The following is a 16453-nucleotide window of genomic DNA, read 5'->3' as shown; positions in this document are numbered from 1 at the left end:
CTGCCCCCTCCCTCACTGCCAGGGGTGTTGATCTGCCCCTCCCCCCCTTCCACCACACCAGACTTACTAGCTGCTGTGTCGGAAATCGAATCAGTATCAGCAATATGCCTCCTTAAATATAGGCTATCGGTATTGGCCCCCAGAATCTCTATCAATGCACCCCTAGCCTTGGCTTTTCTGGTCTGCTCTCTACAGGTGTGGGCTAGTGCTGTGTAGTCCTCCTTGGTGATGACTCCTGTTTTCCATCTAGTCTAGGCTTCTCTTTTTAGTTTCAGGAGGTCCAGAAGTTCTCTATTGAGCCAAAAGGGCTCACCAGCCCACTGACTGCATTTCCTGCAGGATGAAATGGACTTTCCTTGTACTTTGAGGATGGTGTTTTTAAGAAACAACCATTCCTCATGGACTCCCCTTTCTAAGGGGCCATGGTCTCTTAGTGCCTGGCTGGCCAGTCTCTTGAGTTTCTGAAAGTCAAGCCTTCTCAAAGTTGAGGATTTCTGTTTTACTGAGACATTTGCACACCCTGTTGGACAGTGAAAGTAATCAATTCATGGTCACTGTCACCAAGCTTCCCCTTGATCCTCAGATCACTCACCAGATCATGCCCTTTGGCCAGAACCAGATCCAGCAGTGCCTTTCCTCTAGTCAACCCGTATACCCTCTGCATTAGGTAGAGCTTATCAGTGCAAGCAAGGAAGCAACATGACCAGTCAGATGTGGCCGCGTGCTTTTCCCACAAGATGTTGGGGAGGTTGGAGTCCTCCATGATGACCAAGCATTGAGAGCGTGCAGCCTCAGCCAGTTCCCTATTGAATTGCTGATCCAGCTTTTCCTCTTGGTTGGGAGGTCTATAATAGACTCCTACAACTGTATCCCCTTCCTTATGTCCGTCCCCCCCCCCCCTGTATTTTAACCCAGAGGGTCTCAAGACACCTTCCTGGGTTGCTAAACTCAGTTTGAAGGGAAGTATACTGCTTCTTCACAGAGAGAGCTACACCCTCACCCCTCTTCCCAACTGGGTCTCTCCTGTACAAGATATAGCCTTCTATATCTACAGACCAGTCGTAGGTGGAGTCCCACCAGGTCTCTGTTATCCCTATGAAATCATAATTGTCATCACTCAGGAGGAGGGCCAGTTCTTCTTGCTTGTTTCCCAAACTCCTGGTGTTTGTGTACAGGCAGCTAAGGCTGCTGTGGGAAGCCCTGGGCTTCCCTGTGTGCTGGGACATGATCTTTCCTTGGACTGTTTTTGGAGTGGGTTCCCTTGGGCTACAACTGTTTATTGACCACCTGCCCCCAGCAATCCCAGTTTAAAGCCCTGTCATGTAGGTCAGCCAGGATGGGCGAGAAGAGCTTCTTCCTTTTCAGGGTGAGGTAGAGGCCATCCCTCCTCAACAAGCCACTGCCTCTGTCCCTGAAGTGCGGACTGTGGTCAGAAAACTCAAACCTCTCACGCTGGCACCATTGCTGGAGTCTTTTGTTGACCTCTTCAATACAACTCTCCCTTCGAGACTCATGACCAGGAGGATTGAGGAAAAAACTACCTGAGCCTCCAGACCCTTGAGCCCATCCCCCAGAGCCCGGTAGTCACTCATGACCCGGCCAGAATTGTTCCAAGCCATGTCGTTTGTGCCCACGTGAATGAGTAGCGTGGGGTGGTGGTCGAAGGTCCAGATGAGTTTGGGGATCTTCTCAGTTGCATCCCGGACACGTAATGTGCGTTAATCTATAAGCATTTCCTGTGACTTTTTTTTTAATTCCTTTTTTAATAAGGTTTTGTTAAAAAGCCAGCAGTACCAGTGTACAGATGTATGATTTTTTGAGAATCACTCACTCATTGCCTTATTTTTATGAAACCATTTTTATCCCAAGAAGGCTACCAGCAGAAAGAGAATTTATTACAAATGTTTAAGTCCCATGTATTTTCCTGTTTACAATAATACATTCCTCCAAATATGGCCTCTTATACCCCTTCATTCCTTACCTATTACCTGTCTGATACATTGCAAACAATGTATATTCTGTGTGTCTGGACTGAAATAGACTATGAAGCAGTTATTGCCATAGTGTAATAAATATATTTTACAAAAAATTACCAGTAATTTTATTGTATGAGAGGTTTATAATATGTAATATATTCAATAATTTTCTTATTTAAAGTATTAATAGTTTAATTTATCTGTTCTGATATCTTCTGTACATTTCTAGGATAATTCTTGTTTCTGTCTCTTCCTACAAAGGACTAACACAAATGGTGTAGAAAGCAGTGAGGATGTAGGATCCAGTGAAAACAGGACTGCTAATGGCAGTGATTCGCCATTACTCACAAACGGAAACTGTAAACCTTCCAGGCCTCCCAGGCCTACTAGGCCCCCCCCACCTACCCCACGTAGACCTGCTTCAGTAGTTGGTATGTATTGCAGTGTCAAACATCAACTATTTATGAATTAATTTGCATTTGAACAGACACAAACATTTATTAAATGTGCTGATCACATTTTTCTTGATAAAATTATTACATTCTTATAGGCAAAGGATTTTTTTGAAGGATTACTTCCAGAAAATGGGGGGGAGGTGGTTAATCATTGTTCCTCTGGTTAGAAATGTTTTACTGCAATGTCAAAGTGTTAGGATTGTGGCATAAGCAGTCTTGAGGAGTGCAAATTTAAATCTGTACCTGAGTCGGCAGGGAATACAGATCAGGAGCCAAGCTGCACAAAGGGATCAGAACTAGGAAGTCCAAGCTATGTTCCTAGTCTGATATCTAAGTCATAGCCAAGGGTAGGCTCAGAGGTCAAGAGCCGGGGAATCTGGAACACATAACAGAGGAAGCAGGAGTGAGGTACTGGGGTCCAAGGCAGGAAAAAGGCACAAATGTCAAAGACTGAAAGAAAGTGTTGAGCAGCCAAAATCCAAACAAAGGTTTTGGGCTTATATACTCAGCCTGGCCAGAGCTGCTGCCAGCCAGCTCAGTGCTTACAGTTGATGTCATAATGGAGCCAGGTGGCGCTGCTGAGAGGGCAGATTGCCTTCAGTGTGGGGACTGCTCATGGGAATAAGCATCTGATAATATTTACATGATCAGCATTCTTTGGGGTCTCCCTGCACTTCTGTCAGTGGTGTCAGTATAAGTGTTAGAAGACAGTAAGGTCCCATTGAAAGAGAGGTTTTTAAAGCTGGTACCTCTGACAGCCCTCCCAATTAGATAATGAATGAGAGATAATAGTGTCATAGGAGTATGTATTTTATTGTTCGTTATTCATTTTTTTTAAAAACACAAATATAGTTAATGCAAGTAAAGGATTCCATTACAAACATTTATCTTTATTGGATGTGGGCAAATTGTCATGTTAAAGATAATGGAAAGTCTCATCATGAAAATATAAAATCTGTCTTGGTGGTGCTAGTGCTAGAAATGTAGCCTTTCTGCTAATGGTATAACACAGAAAAACCCAGAAGTAGAAAGAGAGAATATGCGACTGAACCTTTTTACCCTGTTTAATTAATAGATTGCTTAAGACTTAAACATTAATGAGACCTGAAATCAGTTAGAGTCAGTGTTTTGTTTTTCTCTGATTTCATAGCATGTGTCAGTGGCCCTTCATCTACATCCACAGAAAATGATGCGTCTAATACAGGATCATTGCCAGGTACAGCTACAAATACACCTTCAGAACAGAGTCCTGAGGGGGCAACAAGTGAACCAACAGCTCCTGCAGCTTCTGCTTTGATGACACCTCCAGTATCCAGACAAGTCCAGCCAGTAAATCCTACATCTCAGCCACTCGCTACAGTCAATCAAGGTCCTCTTCCGCCTGGGTAAGGATTCAGCATTCTATTTCTTAGTTGCTTTTAATAATTCCTACTATAAATACCCATAGTTTCTGTGTATTGCCCAGTAACAAAATCAAGATCTATTTTTTATTTTTTAATATCTACTTTGTTTAATAAGCCTTTGGGTATTAGAAATTAAATGCGGTGATTAAATTTGCTGATAGTTTCATATTTGGTAATGGTAACAAATGCCCAAATGGGTGTGCTGTAAAACCCTTTTATTGAGGGTCTTCAAATGAGGTTGTAATCTTGTAGAATAGATGTTTCTGTGAGATAACATGTTTGTTTATTTCAGGAGAGCAGTCAATGCGTGGTATATAAGGTTCCAAAATAATCCAGATCCTTTGACTTCCAATACCTAGTTCTCATAAGCAAGATGTTCTGTATTCTGCAGCTGTAGAATTTGTCACCAAAACAGCTACTTGCTGCAGAACTGTGATTAAGCTAAATGTTTGGTTTTGAAAAACAGCTTCTAGACTTTGTGGCTCTGAAGAAAACCTTTTCAATTTAAACAGTGTAGTTCAGTGGCAGCCAACCATTTTGGCAGGCATGCCACAAATTAAGTCCCACTCTAAGTGCCAGTGCAGACACCTTCCCTTGCCTGATTCGTTCTCTGTCCTGTGCTCCCTACCCAACTTGCTGCTGTGCTTTCTGCTTCATACCCTATCTGCCATGTGTCACACACACAAGTTACCCCATGAAACTTGCAGTATTCATGCTTCAGGATGGCTGTGTGGCAGAACAGTAGGGGGCGCTCCTGTGCTGAGCCACCCACCTCACTGCGCCCGTCCACCTGCCAAGCTCCTAGTGCCTCCCTGGGGGCGCTTCACGTTCAGCCAACCCCCTTCTCAGAGCACACCCGCAAGCCAGGGGGTACCACCACTACGATCCAGGGGATATGGTCTGTTCTGGGCCCTGTGCCCCCTGGGGCACACAGGCCTTGTTAGATCTTGAGGGTGCTTGACCCACTGCAAAAGCTTAGGGTGCTTCCTTTAGCCTGAAGCACAAAAAGTAGTCTCCCTTAGTCAGCCAGACCAAGGGGCCACAAAGGCATGCCTCTCCCAACAAGGCCACCACGCTTGGTACAGTGAAGAACTTTATTGGTTACAGAGGGAAGGCTTGGGGAAGGGTGCAGGATACAGAAGTATTACAGAATAACCCTAGAGCAAACAGTGTGGCTAGTAGCCTTTGATCATGCATCTACTTTACAGCAAACTATATATCTAGATAAGTTTCAGCAGTTTACTCACTTCAGCATCTTGAGGGAGAGAGCTGCAGATGTTTCAGCTGCTGTGTGTTTCTTCATCACAGCTGCTCTGCCCTACCTCCTGGGCAGTCTTAGCTTACTATAGACCTTTTGACATTGCCTATGGGGGCCCAATGAAGACCAGCAGCTGTTGGCTGCTAGCCAACTAATTTGAAATGCATCATGACTACCTGGTGGAGTGAAAGGGGCTACTGAGCCTGCCCCTGCCCCCACCCCAAAGCCATGAGGTCTCTGCTTAGAACAATAAAGGAAGATCCACCCTCCTCTCACCTGGTCTGGGTCACATAGGCAGAGCTGGCTGCTTAGCAGCCAGAGTGATAGACAGGTAAGAAGACAATGAAAGAGGGAAAAAAACTAGCAGGAGAGACAGGGAAGAGATTGGGGATGGAAATCCACCACAGGCTGTCCCTGGAGTAATTGATTAAATGTTGCCTAGTTTAATGTGTAGGCAGCCTAGTAATAGATCTGAGGAGTATGAACTACCCCGTTCATCTAGCATCACCTCTTGAATATGACTATATCTTTGCTCTTTTACTGCTGATTTATTAAATAGCACCATCAAATTGCAATAGGATTATCGGTATATTAAGTTGACTTGCCCTCCTACCAAGGTATCAAAAGTCCTAAATCCTTTATACTCAAGTGACAACCTGGCAGCTCCCTATACAGTATAGTGCTGCTACTTGGCTCCATGATAGGAAGTCATCATCTCCCATTCATTCTGCTATGAGTTGCCCAGCTCTATTCTTCAGCAGGAAACAGAAGATGATAGAGTAGAATGGGAAGTGAGATTTGAAGCCAAGAGTAGCTGCAAGTTTGCAGTGGCTTCATTGAAGGTTTCCAGTTTGCTTCCTTAGCCATAAATGCACCCCTTTTTCTGTCCTGGCACATTCTCTGTACTTAATCCCTGTAGACTGCTCAAAGCCACATTATATCTCAAGATGGGTGGTGTCCATAAGGTCAAAGAAACATCCTCATTGCATTCTAGACTTGTAAAATGGCATTTTAAAATCTGCCTTAAATGCAATGCAATTGTATTACACACTAACAAATAAATAAATGGATGTATTATACTCCTCTGGAAGTCTACTGAAACTCTTGAATTTTCAGATGAGGATTTCTGAATAGTCATTTGAGTGAATTGCACATATTCTGTACTGTAAACAAGAAGCTGAGACAGAAGTTTCCATATAGTTCTGAACTATTCTGCTAGTTTGCTTTAGGTAAAATGAGCTATCTGCAGATTATCATTCTCCAGTTTGTCATTTTCATTTTGCCTTCCTGTTCATTTTAGGTGTTCACACTAACTCTGTATGTATGAGAATTAGGGTTAAACTTTTACATATTTTAAATACTTCAATCTTTAATTATATTTTATTCAAGGTTTTGTGCCAGGTTGTTGCTCTTATATTACAGACAGTGCCACTAACATCACATGGATAAAGGCCAAATTAGGACTCTAGGATTAGACCCCATTTCAGATTGACTGATACCATTGATACCTGATGCATTAAATGCACGTATGCTTGAGTGCACGCGCGCACACACACGCACACAAAAGTTACTTGCCCATTGTTACTAGTCTAGTTGGAGTTTGGTTGCTGTTTGTGTAGATACTTCCTTCTGCCTTCAAAATATGCTTGAAGCAGTTCTTTTAAAATACTCCTTTTACATATAATGCACATGTTATTTTATATTACTGTCTTCTATAAAGCATTTTGATAGGTGCAGATATCATAGAAAATTAGGGTTGGAAAGGACCTCAGGAGTCATTTAGTCCAACCCCTTGCTCAAAGCAGGACCCATCTCCAACTAGATCATTCCAGCCAGGGCCTTGTCAAGCCAGGCCTTAAAAACCTCCAAGGATGGAAATTCCACCACATCTCTAGGTAACCTGTTTCAGTGCTTCACCACCCTCCTAGTGAGAGAGTTTCTCCTAATATACAACTTAAACCCCCCTTGCTGCAACTTGAAACCATTGCTCCTTGTTCTGTCATCTGCTACCACTGAGAACAGTCTAGTTCCATCTTTTTTGCAACCCCCCTTCAGAAAATTAAAGGCTGCTATCAAATCCCTCCTCAGTCTTCTCTTCTGCAAACTAAATAAACTCAGTTCCCTCAGCCCCTCCTCATAAGTCATGTGCCCCAGCCATTTTTGTTGTTCTCTGCTGGACTGTCTTCAACTTGTCCACATCCCTTTAGAGGGGGGCCAAAACCTAAACACAGTACTCCAGATGTGGCTTCATCAGTGCAGAATAGAGGGGAATAATTACTTCCCTTGATCTGCTGGCAACACTCCTACTAATGCAGCCTAGTATGATGTCAGCCTTCTTGGCAAGAAGGGCACACTGTTGGCTCATATCCAGCTTATTGTCCACTGTAAACCCCAGGTCCTTTTCTGCAGAGTTGCTGCTTAGCCAGTCAGTCCCTGGCCCGGGCTGGTACATGGGATTGTTCTGTTCTAAGTACAGGACTTTGCACTTGTCCTTGTTGAACCTCATGAGATTTCTTTTGGTCAAATCCTCCAATTTGTCTAGGTCACCCTGAAATGCATCCCATCTTCCAGATCATTAATGAAGATACTGAATAAATCTAGCCCCAGGACCAGCCCCTGGGGCACTCCACTTGTCATGCGAGCTATCCCATCAACTCTGTTATACCAATCACATCCTAGTTCCTTGACTGTGCGAGGACTTTCAGTTCTTCCTGCTTGTTTCCCAGGCTCTGTGCGTTCATGTACAGATACCTGAAGTGACTAGCAGATTGGCCTACTTTCTCAGGAAGAATGAGGCCTCCCCTGCTGCTCCTTCCTGCTTCTGCTTCCTCCAGGTCCCCCACTTACATCAGGGCTTACTTCTCCATCCCCCAGCAAACTAGGTTAGTGAGCCTGTCTGCAAGAATGCTCTTTCCTCTCTTTGTCAGGTGGATCCCATCTCTTCCTAGCAATCCTTCTTCTTGGAACAATATCCCATGGTCAAAGAAGCCGAATCCCTACCATGTATCGATATGCAGGATGTGTCCACACCTGCCAGGGTCCTTCACCTTGACTGGAAGGATTGAGGAAAACACTACTATGCCCCTGTCCCCTACATCCTTGCACCCAGAGGCCTGTTGTCACATTCGATCTGCTTAGGGTCACCTCTGACAGTATCATTGCCCACGTGGATGAGCAGCTTGGGACAGTAGTCAGAGTTGGACGAATCTCAGTAATCTCTCGGATCTGGGCTTCAGGCAAGCAGCAGACTTTCTGAGACGACAGGTAACACCAACAGATGCATCCCTCCATCCCCTGCAGAAGGGAGTCTCCAACCACCACCACCAGTTGCTGCTTCTTCATGGCAGTAGTCTCAATCCTCCCCACCTTCGGGATTCCTGGCCTGGTCTCTTCCACCAACAGAATGGGCTCTTCCTTTTCTGTTGTTAGCACTCCACATCTGTTCTCCAGGCAAACCACTGAATGTGGGGATAACAACTTCTTGCTGCCAAAAGATACAAGCTTCCACCTTCCTGATAGTCCATGCCCTCTTCTTTTCTAGCACCACCTCTAGCAGTCCTTCCTTCACAGTCCTAGAGGTTTCCTCCAGTAAGAAATCTATGAAGTCCTCATGATGAAGGATGCTTCAGAGCTTTGCTACCTCCTCCTGTATCTCTTCCCTTCTCCCTAAGGAACATCATCAGAAGGCACCAGTCACATTGCAGGCATTCCCCCACCTGGCCGGCGCGGGAAGGAATCTGCAAGCTGCAGTCTGCACAGCACCAAACCAGGACCTGGGTGGAAGCCTCAATGGTGTGTGGTCCTGCTTGGACAGACACCTCATAGGTGGAAGCAGAGGAAGAGCTGGAAGTGGCAGTGGCTATGGGATTGCAACATCCTCCAGCCATGTCTCTGGGTCTTCTACTTTGCACCCCTCTCTCCAAGCAGTCCTTCCCTAGCTAACTCCTCTGTAGCTCACCTGTTTGCTGTTCCTTGATATGAAAAGTTCACTTTTCCCTCCAACCTCTTTCCTCTCAGCAAGCTTACAGTGAAGGAATGTGTGAGAGTTTCCAAGCAAACTCCCCCTCACTCTAGACTCTACTTAAATAATAGGCTTGAATCTTTGTCTAGCTGCTGAATTTTAGCTGCTAAAATTAAACTTTGTAGTTAGTCCTAATTACATAGGGGGGAAAAAGAATCTTGCCTTTCAGGCTCCCCTTCAAAGAGAGGGGTGGCAAACTGACCTGCAAACTGGTGCAAACTATTGTGTTTGCTTCTCCCTATTTACTGCTCCCCTGGTGGCTTGGGTCTGCCTCCTTATATACCTCTCCTGGGCCTGGACTTGGAAGGTCCCTTTGTTAGTGCTCTTTGTCACACCCAGGCAGTAATCAATCAGCAGTCAGTCCGCTCAGCTGCTCAGAGCACACACCCAAGCGCACACACCCACCAAACAGCTGAACCTCAGCAAGCTGAGCACACAGGCACCCCTGGCTCAGTTACCTTCCCAAAGCAGGATGTGGTGCCTGGTTCCTCTTCCCCTTCCTCCTCTTTCCCCACAAACTGCTTGCAAACTGTCCTGTTTGCTTCTCCCTATTCACTGCTCTAGTTTTATTAAAAGTGGCTTACAGGGCAAATATGTTATTAAGAAAGTATTTCTTCTGTTATTTTTAAACAGCATATGCATTGTTGGAACAGTTTTTTACCTGTTTTTTCAGGTGGGAACAAAGAGTGGACCAGCATGGTCGGGTGTACTACGTGGATCATGTTGAAAAAAGAACAACCTGGGATCGGCCAGAACCTCTTCCTCCAGGGTGAGTCTGGATAAGAAGTCTGGTTTCCTGGAGAAACAGTGCTTTAGGATAATCTAAAAACATTTGTGGAGTCTCAGATTAGCATGTGCAAGCACATTAGTTCGCTCCAGTGTAGACAGTTCCCAGGAAGCATAGTGACCCAGTTAATGTAAGATATTAAGCACAGAATCTTCTGACCATCTCTACCCCTATACAGGTAATATGTGCTTGCGCATAAGAGCTGAGGCTAAGCATTTTTCCCCTCCTCCTCTTGTTTTGCCAGTGGTCTTTACAAAAGGAAAAAAGGCAAACAAAAGTCTTATCTACACTATGTGCTTGTTGGAATTGGAGGGGTGGAAGGAAGGTATGGGGGGGAAAGGAAGTATAGTTATCAACTTAAAATCTGAATTCACTTCTGCTGTCAGAGGAGGGGTGGGCAGAATATGGCCCATGGGCTATGGGACCATGTGCTGACAGGGAGTGGCATCTGGGAGCTAGATGGGTGGGTGGGGCTGGAGAGACCCTGGGATCTTGGGGTGGTGACAGCACAGGGCCGGGGCAGAGCCCGGGAGCTTTGGGGAGCAGATTACTGTTCTGCCCTGGGCCTGTGCTGTCACTGTCCCAAGGTTCCAGGGTCTCCATGGAGACCAGCTGAGACCCACTCAGGCAGAGCCTGAGCCCCAGACTGAGTGCACAGCCCTGGCTGCGGGTCATGCAGCACCCGCTCTGGACCCATCCACCACAGCCAGGATGACTGGTGGCAGCAGTGGCAGGCAGCCATGAAGACGGAGACACCCTTCTACCCCAAGGAAGGGCTAGAGCTACTGCCCAACTTTGTGCCACTACCCAGCTTCAGCATCAGTAGCCAGACAGAAGCTGCAGCTGGGCACCGAGAAAAAGTGGGACTTGGCTGTAGGCGTGGCCACCTCCTCTTTGCAATTGCCAGGGTCCTTCTCACTGCAGCTGCCCCAGCCCACAGACTCTGGGCAGCTTCAGTGAGAAGGGCTCTGGCAGCAGCGAAAGAAAGGTGGCTGCAACTGCTGCAAGGTCCCTCTTTTTCCTGGTGCTCAGCACTGGCTTCTCCCTGGCCACTACTGCCTCTGTGCCCAGGCTACCAACACCAAAGCTGGACAGCAGCTCCAGCCCCTTCTCAGGATAGAAGGGCAGCCTGGAGACAATAGAGGTGGCAGTGGGGGCCCCGGCCGTGCTGCCCCTGCTGCAGCTGCCACCCACCCCTGACCTGGAGTTGCTGATCCAAGGCGCCAGCCCCCTTCCCACTCCAGCTCCCTGCCTGCCCACAGCCCCATCCCACAGAGGGAGTTTTGGTGAGCTGTTGCAGGGGCTCAGGAGGTGACCCAGCCCACGACAGCTCTGCTAAACTTCCTATGTTGCCCATGGGGCCCAAATAATTGCCCACCCCTGTCAGACTATGCAGCTGTGTCCACAGATAAAGAAAAATGGACCTTTAGGCATGTCAAGGTTAAAGAAAATAGGCAACACTATCATGCAGAAAGCCAAAAAAACCCACAGCTAATGTTACCATAAATAATAGCATAAGGTCCTTAGTCCCAAATAATGATATACTCAGTAGACTTCTTGGAATAAGTACTTCCCTATCTAACCCTATCTCCTGATCTTTCTGTTTTTCATCCTGTTACTGTGCCTAAGGTTACCATTCTCCATCTACATCTTCAGTAGAGCTTTGAGAGAGTAGAGCTTCTTTCAATTCAAAGTCCAGCAACCAATGACACCTTTTAAACAGGATCATATTTGTTCTTTTCTTAGTTTCTTTGCATCTTTTTAAAACAAATAGGGAAACAAAAGAATTTTATGGTTGCACTTCATTTATCTTGGATTTACAGTCTCATGCATCCTACATAAAAGAAGAACACACAGCACAGCAGTGAGAACTAATGCAGTATAACTTCAAAAATCTCGTTTTCAAAATTCCGGAATTCTCAAAAATCCAGCACTTTTTAAAAATGCACTGTATCAGGGGTTTTCAACCTTTTTTGACCGGTGTACCCCTAGTGGCCAGTTGCAGAGTGGTTGGGGGTGGGGGAGGACTAGCAGCATGTGGAGCAGCGACATGGGGTGGTAGATGGTGGCAACTCCCCCCATGTGCAAAGCCCCCCCCCAACCGGTGTCCAGCTCACCAGCTACACCAGGCTATGCACTTTCGTTATGTTTAAAAAATCCTGAATTTTCAAATTTCTGATAGGTGCTAGGTCCTAAGGATGCCGGAATTATGAGCTTATACTGTATCAAAGAGAAACAAATCCCCTGGCAATATTTTTACTAGGTTAACTAGTGACTGTAAACTTGGTGGTTTCAATTCTTCTCACCTGGAGACTTCATTAACATAATATTCGCGTTAGCATATGACAGCTTGACATTTTTGTTAAATTTTATTTCAGTTGATAGGAAGTGAAAACCAATTACAATATGAGCACTCTTTTGGTTTTGTGAAGTCAAAATGGAATTGTACCAAGAGCATGACTGAGTATCTTATGCAAAGGGATCTGAAAAGGTTATTCTAAGTTGGGGGGTTTTTTAAGAGAAGCCAATAGACTGCAATTACTTTGTGCATCAATCCTAGCCCTAAAGATTATCACTAAATAATAATAGTAATGACTTACTAGAACCTGATAGGTGTGTAAAGCAGTTCTTGCAGTACTTGAGGAACTGCAAATGGGATGACTACCTGGTTGGTTCAGTAGAACCAAGTGAAACTAAATCTTTCATTCTAGAGTTTAGTTTCTCCAGGTCTTTAGATGTTTTAACCAGAAATTGAATGGAGAGACAGTGACAGGCCCAGGATAGAGAGCTCCATGTCCTTTTCCAGACTTATCTTCTGTTTGCCTTGTCACTAACTTGACTCTAAAATCGATTCTGAGCCCTTGAGGTCACTGCATACTGTTGAGACCCTTGTTTGCATTCCTTAGCTGGGAACGACGAGTTGACAACATGGGAAGAATTTATTATGTTGATCACTTCACTAGAACAACAACATGGCAGCGACCCACATTGGAATCTGTCCGGAATTATGAGCAATGGCAACTGCAACGCAGTCAGCTTCAAGGAGCTATGCAACAATTTAATCAGAGATTCATATATGGGGTGAGAACTGTATTTTGGTATAAACTAAAAGTGTATTATGGAGGAGCATCCCCTTTCCCAAATCCCACCCACAAGTCTCCACTGTATATCAAGCAAATCAAACATTTTCCCTTTCCCCCCTTGCTTCCACACACTTCTGTGAAACTGTATGTACATGGGTTTAGGAAGGAAGGTGTCAGAAGCTTCCCACCATAAGGTTGCCAGACTTAAGATTACAACACATTCCATGTGTTATATGATAATTATATATTAATAATAAGATGCATCTTTCTGGATATGGGAAGTAAATGGCAACCTTAACTCTCTTTCTTGCTTTTGTAGTTATGCATATAGACTGATCAGAAGTGGGACACAATACAGTGGTTTGTGTGTTAATTGAATATAGGTGGTGAAAAGTCTGTGGCAAAGACCATTGTCTGATAAAAGTTCTGTTAACTGGCATCTTACAAACCGGCATGCTCAATTAACCAGCATGCCGGCTTATAAGATAAAGTGAAACCAGAAGTGCCCACTGTGGCACTTCCAGTTTCTACGAGCCCCCATGGCCCAGGGCAAAGCAGCCTGTGCTGCCGAGCCCCCACAGCTCAGGGGCATAACAGGCTGTGCAGGGCCCCCCCTCCCTATCCTGCAGGGCCCAGCAGCGATTCAGCAGGAGGGATAGCAATGGCATGGGAAGGGTGGCGGGATGCCCCAGACGTGGCAAGAGAAGTGACAGCCCATGCCGCTCAATTAACCGGCATATTTTGTTATCTGGCATCCCCCATTCCCAGGTGAGCCTGGAGCCGCTCAGGGCCCAGGTTGGCAGTGGGGTTGGGGTTACAAGCTGGTGCTGAGCGTGGGGAAAAGTGTCCCCTCCCCTGCCCCGTGGCCAGCTCCCCGCACTGCAGCCACTCGCAGCCCATGTGGGGCTGCCTGTGCCTGCCAGGAACCAAGGACAGATGAATATTAATTTTCTCAATTTTTTTAGGGGCCCCACGGGCCTGATAGAATAGCCTAGCAGGCTGGATATGGCCTGCGGGCTGTATTTTGCCCACCGCTGGTCTTAAGACCAGCTGTTGTCAAAGTAGATGATATAGCAATTGGAAACTTATTCAGGGTAACTATTTGTATACAGTTCCCAGGGTTTTTAACTTAAGTAGAATTACTTAATCACTTACTTATGCTGTGCTAATGGAAGAACATGATAGAAAATTCACCTGGACAAAGCAACTGGGGCATTTTGAATAGGTAAAATGCAATAATAGTGTGTAAATGTTAGGAAAAGCAAGGGAAGTTGAAATAAATCAAAATCTGATGCAGATCAAAAGTGAATGATAGATTTCAACGTTTAGTGATACTGCTTAAAGCTAGTTTATCAAGGAAAGTGATCTGTTTTCTTAACTATTATTTGCACACAAAACAGAATGGTAAAGGGAATTAGATGAAGCTGTAAAAACCCAAAGAATAGTATTCCCTACCTGTTGAGCTTTAATATATCCTGGGTTTTGAGTCCTGATTTCCTTCTGTGTGTTGTAGGCACTTTTCAAAGAACAAGGGCTTAAACCCATTTAGTCATATGTTACTGAAGTTACAATTATTTAGTAATAGTTAGGAGTAGTACAGATAATTCCATGGCTTTGGACTCTTTATTCCAAAAGGTTAAAGATCCCAAATGAAATAACAGTTTGTAATGAATCTAAGCCTTTTATATGGAAAAAATCCTTTGATCAATTTTGCCCATGTTAAATTATCAAGAATGTATTTATTTAATTATATATGATAGCTATACTAGAGGTCTGGAAATCAAATTGTTGGCATTTAGTAATTATTAATGCATGGTTTCTGTCTGTAATCTGCAGAACCAAGACTTTACTTCCACACAGAACAAAGAATTTGATCCTCTTGGCCCTCTTCCACCTGGATGGGGTAAGTCCTATTCACATAGTGTTTTAAAATGTAACTTTAATAAAAGTTTAAGTATGCTTTGCCAAATTATTTTATCAAATATTTTGATTAATGGTACTCTTTCTTTACTGAAAATATGGATTTAAAATCTATTCTAATTAAATCTGTTCAAAAGCACCTGTTCAAAAGTCCTGACAAGATTTACAGGCAGTCCTTGGACTTACGACACAATTGGTTCCTGAAAACTGTGTCTTAAGTCGAAACATTGTAACTCGGAACCGATTTTTCCCATAGGAAACAAAGTTATAAATGTGGGATTGGTTCCTGAACCATGGCCCAATACCCTATTTTCACCAAAAATAACCCAAAATTTTGTACTCGCTCAATAATAGATGAGTTGTATAGCTACATTAATGTATTTATATTGTAAATAGCAATCGTATCGATTTGGAAAGACTTCTTTAAGGTGACTTTTCTGGACTTTTTGAAGGGCTCTTGGTTGGACTTTCTGAAGGGCTCTTAACTGGAGTCTTCTCAGGAGTCTTGGCTGCAAATTTTTCTGGAGTCTTGTCTGCTTTCTTAAACAAAGTGTCCAAGGAAATTTGAACAGATGTTCTTCAGGGAGATGGGCAATGCGGCAAACTTGTTCACTGGCGTGGCATTGCGTCAGATCAAGCGTTGTAAAGTCAAAACTGACGTGAAAACGTTGAAACAGGATGTCAATTTATAAATGTTGTAAGTCAAGGACTTCCTGTATGTAGTATTTCAAAATGGATTATAAAATTCTAGTATTACTCTGTTTCACTTTTAGTGATTTTATATTACAGCATGACTTTTTTTAATGCTTCTTTTTCATCTTCATCATTTTAAGGATGCAGATTTTTTGTTTGTTTATCTTACTATTACAGAAACATTGCTTTGAAGTTCTGTGTGGTTGTGAAAGCATTTGTATTGCCAACTAAACATCTTTGCAAAAAATAAAATACATTCTAAACATAATTTTAGCAATCAATATCATTTAGTCCTATTTAAAAGTTGGTATGAAAACTTGTTTTCTAATTCCAGCAGTTCATAATATTAGCGGCTCCTGAATTTAAGTGATGGTTAGTGAGATGAGCAAGATAGTTATCAAAATGATGTAATTTAAAGACTCCACAGAGTTAAACCTAGAAGTTTAACTCTGGAAATCTCAACTAATTAAAAGATTAAAATATTGCCATTTGGGCTTCTAGTCTGGATATATGTAATACTCCAGTGCATAAAACAATAATGCAGGCAGTTGGGATTTATAATATTGCATGAAGAAATACAGTTTTCCAGTGGAGAAGACCACTTCCATTCTTCCTCCTAACTAAGAATAGGTTATGTTTCCTCTGACTGCATAAATAAATAATATAATTAGTAGACATAAACATTTTTCATTCCTGTGCTATATTTTCTCAATTTGCATATGTGAGTTCGTTCCACTATTCATGTTTCCATACTTCCTTGGTATTTATATACATATCTTAGAACCCTTTCACATTTTGCAGGTCTTATAGTAGCTAGGGTCAGGAGGGACCTGAACAGATCATGTAGCCTGACCCCC

General features: G+C 43.9%; 1 protein-coding gene across 4 annotated transcripts in view; it reads left to right on the top strand.

The window, feature by feature from the left end:
- Positions 1-16453, top strand: part of ITCH (itchy E3 ubiquitin protein ligase) — a 181076-nt gene that overhangs the window by 110413 nt on the left and 54210 nt on the right. For all 4 annotated transcript variants that reach the window (XM_019513092.1, XM_019513094.1, XM_019513091.1 and 1 more), the window contains exons 8-12: positions 2238-2407; positions 3582-3816; positions 9787-9882; positions 12807-12981; positions 14820-14886. In XM_019513092.1, coding sequence (XP_019368637.1) covers positions 2238-2407; positions 3582-3816; positions 9787-9882; positions 12807-12981; positions 14820-14886 — 743 coding nt within the window. The remainder of the gene's footprint in view (positions 1-2237; positions 2408-3581; positions 3817-9786; positions 9883-12806; positions 12982-14819; positions 14887-16453) is intronic.

Source organism: Gavialis gangeticus, unplaced genomic scaffold, assembly GCF_001723915.1.
Source record: "Gavialis gangeticus isolate Ggan-Ray unplaced genomic scaffold, GavGan_comp1, whole genome shotgun sequence".
NCBI classification, from domain to species: domain Eukaryota; kingdom Metazoa; phylum Chordata; order Crocodylia; family Gavialidae; genus Gavialis; species Gavialis gangeticus.
The sequence above is the reverse complement of the archived record's forward strand: the minus strand, read 5'-3'. Positions and strand labels throughout refer to the sequence as shown.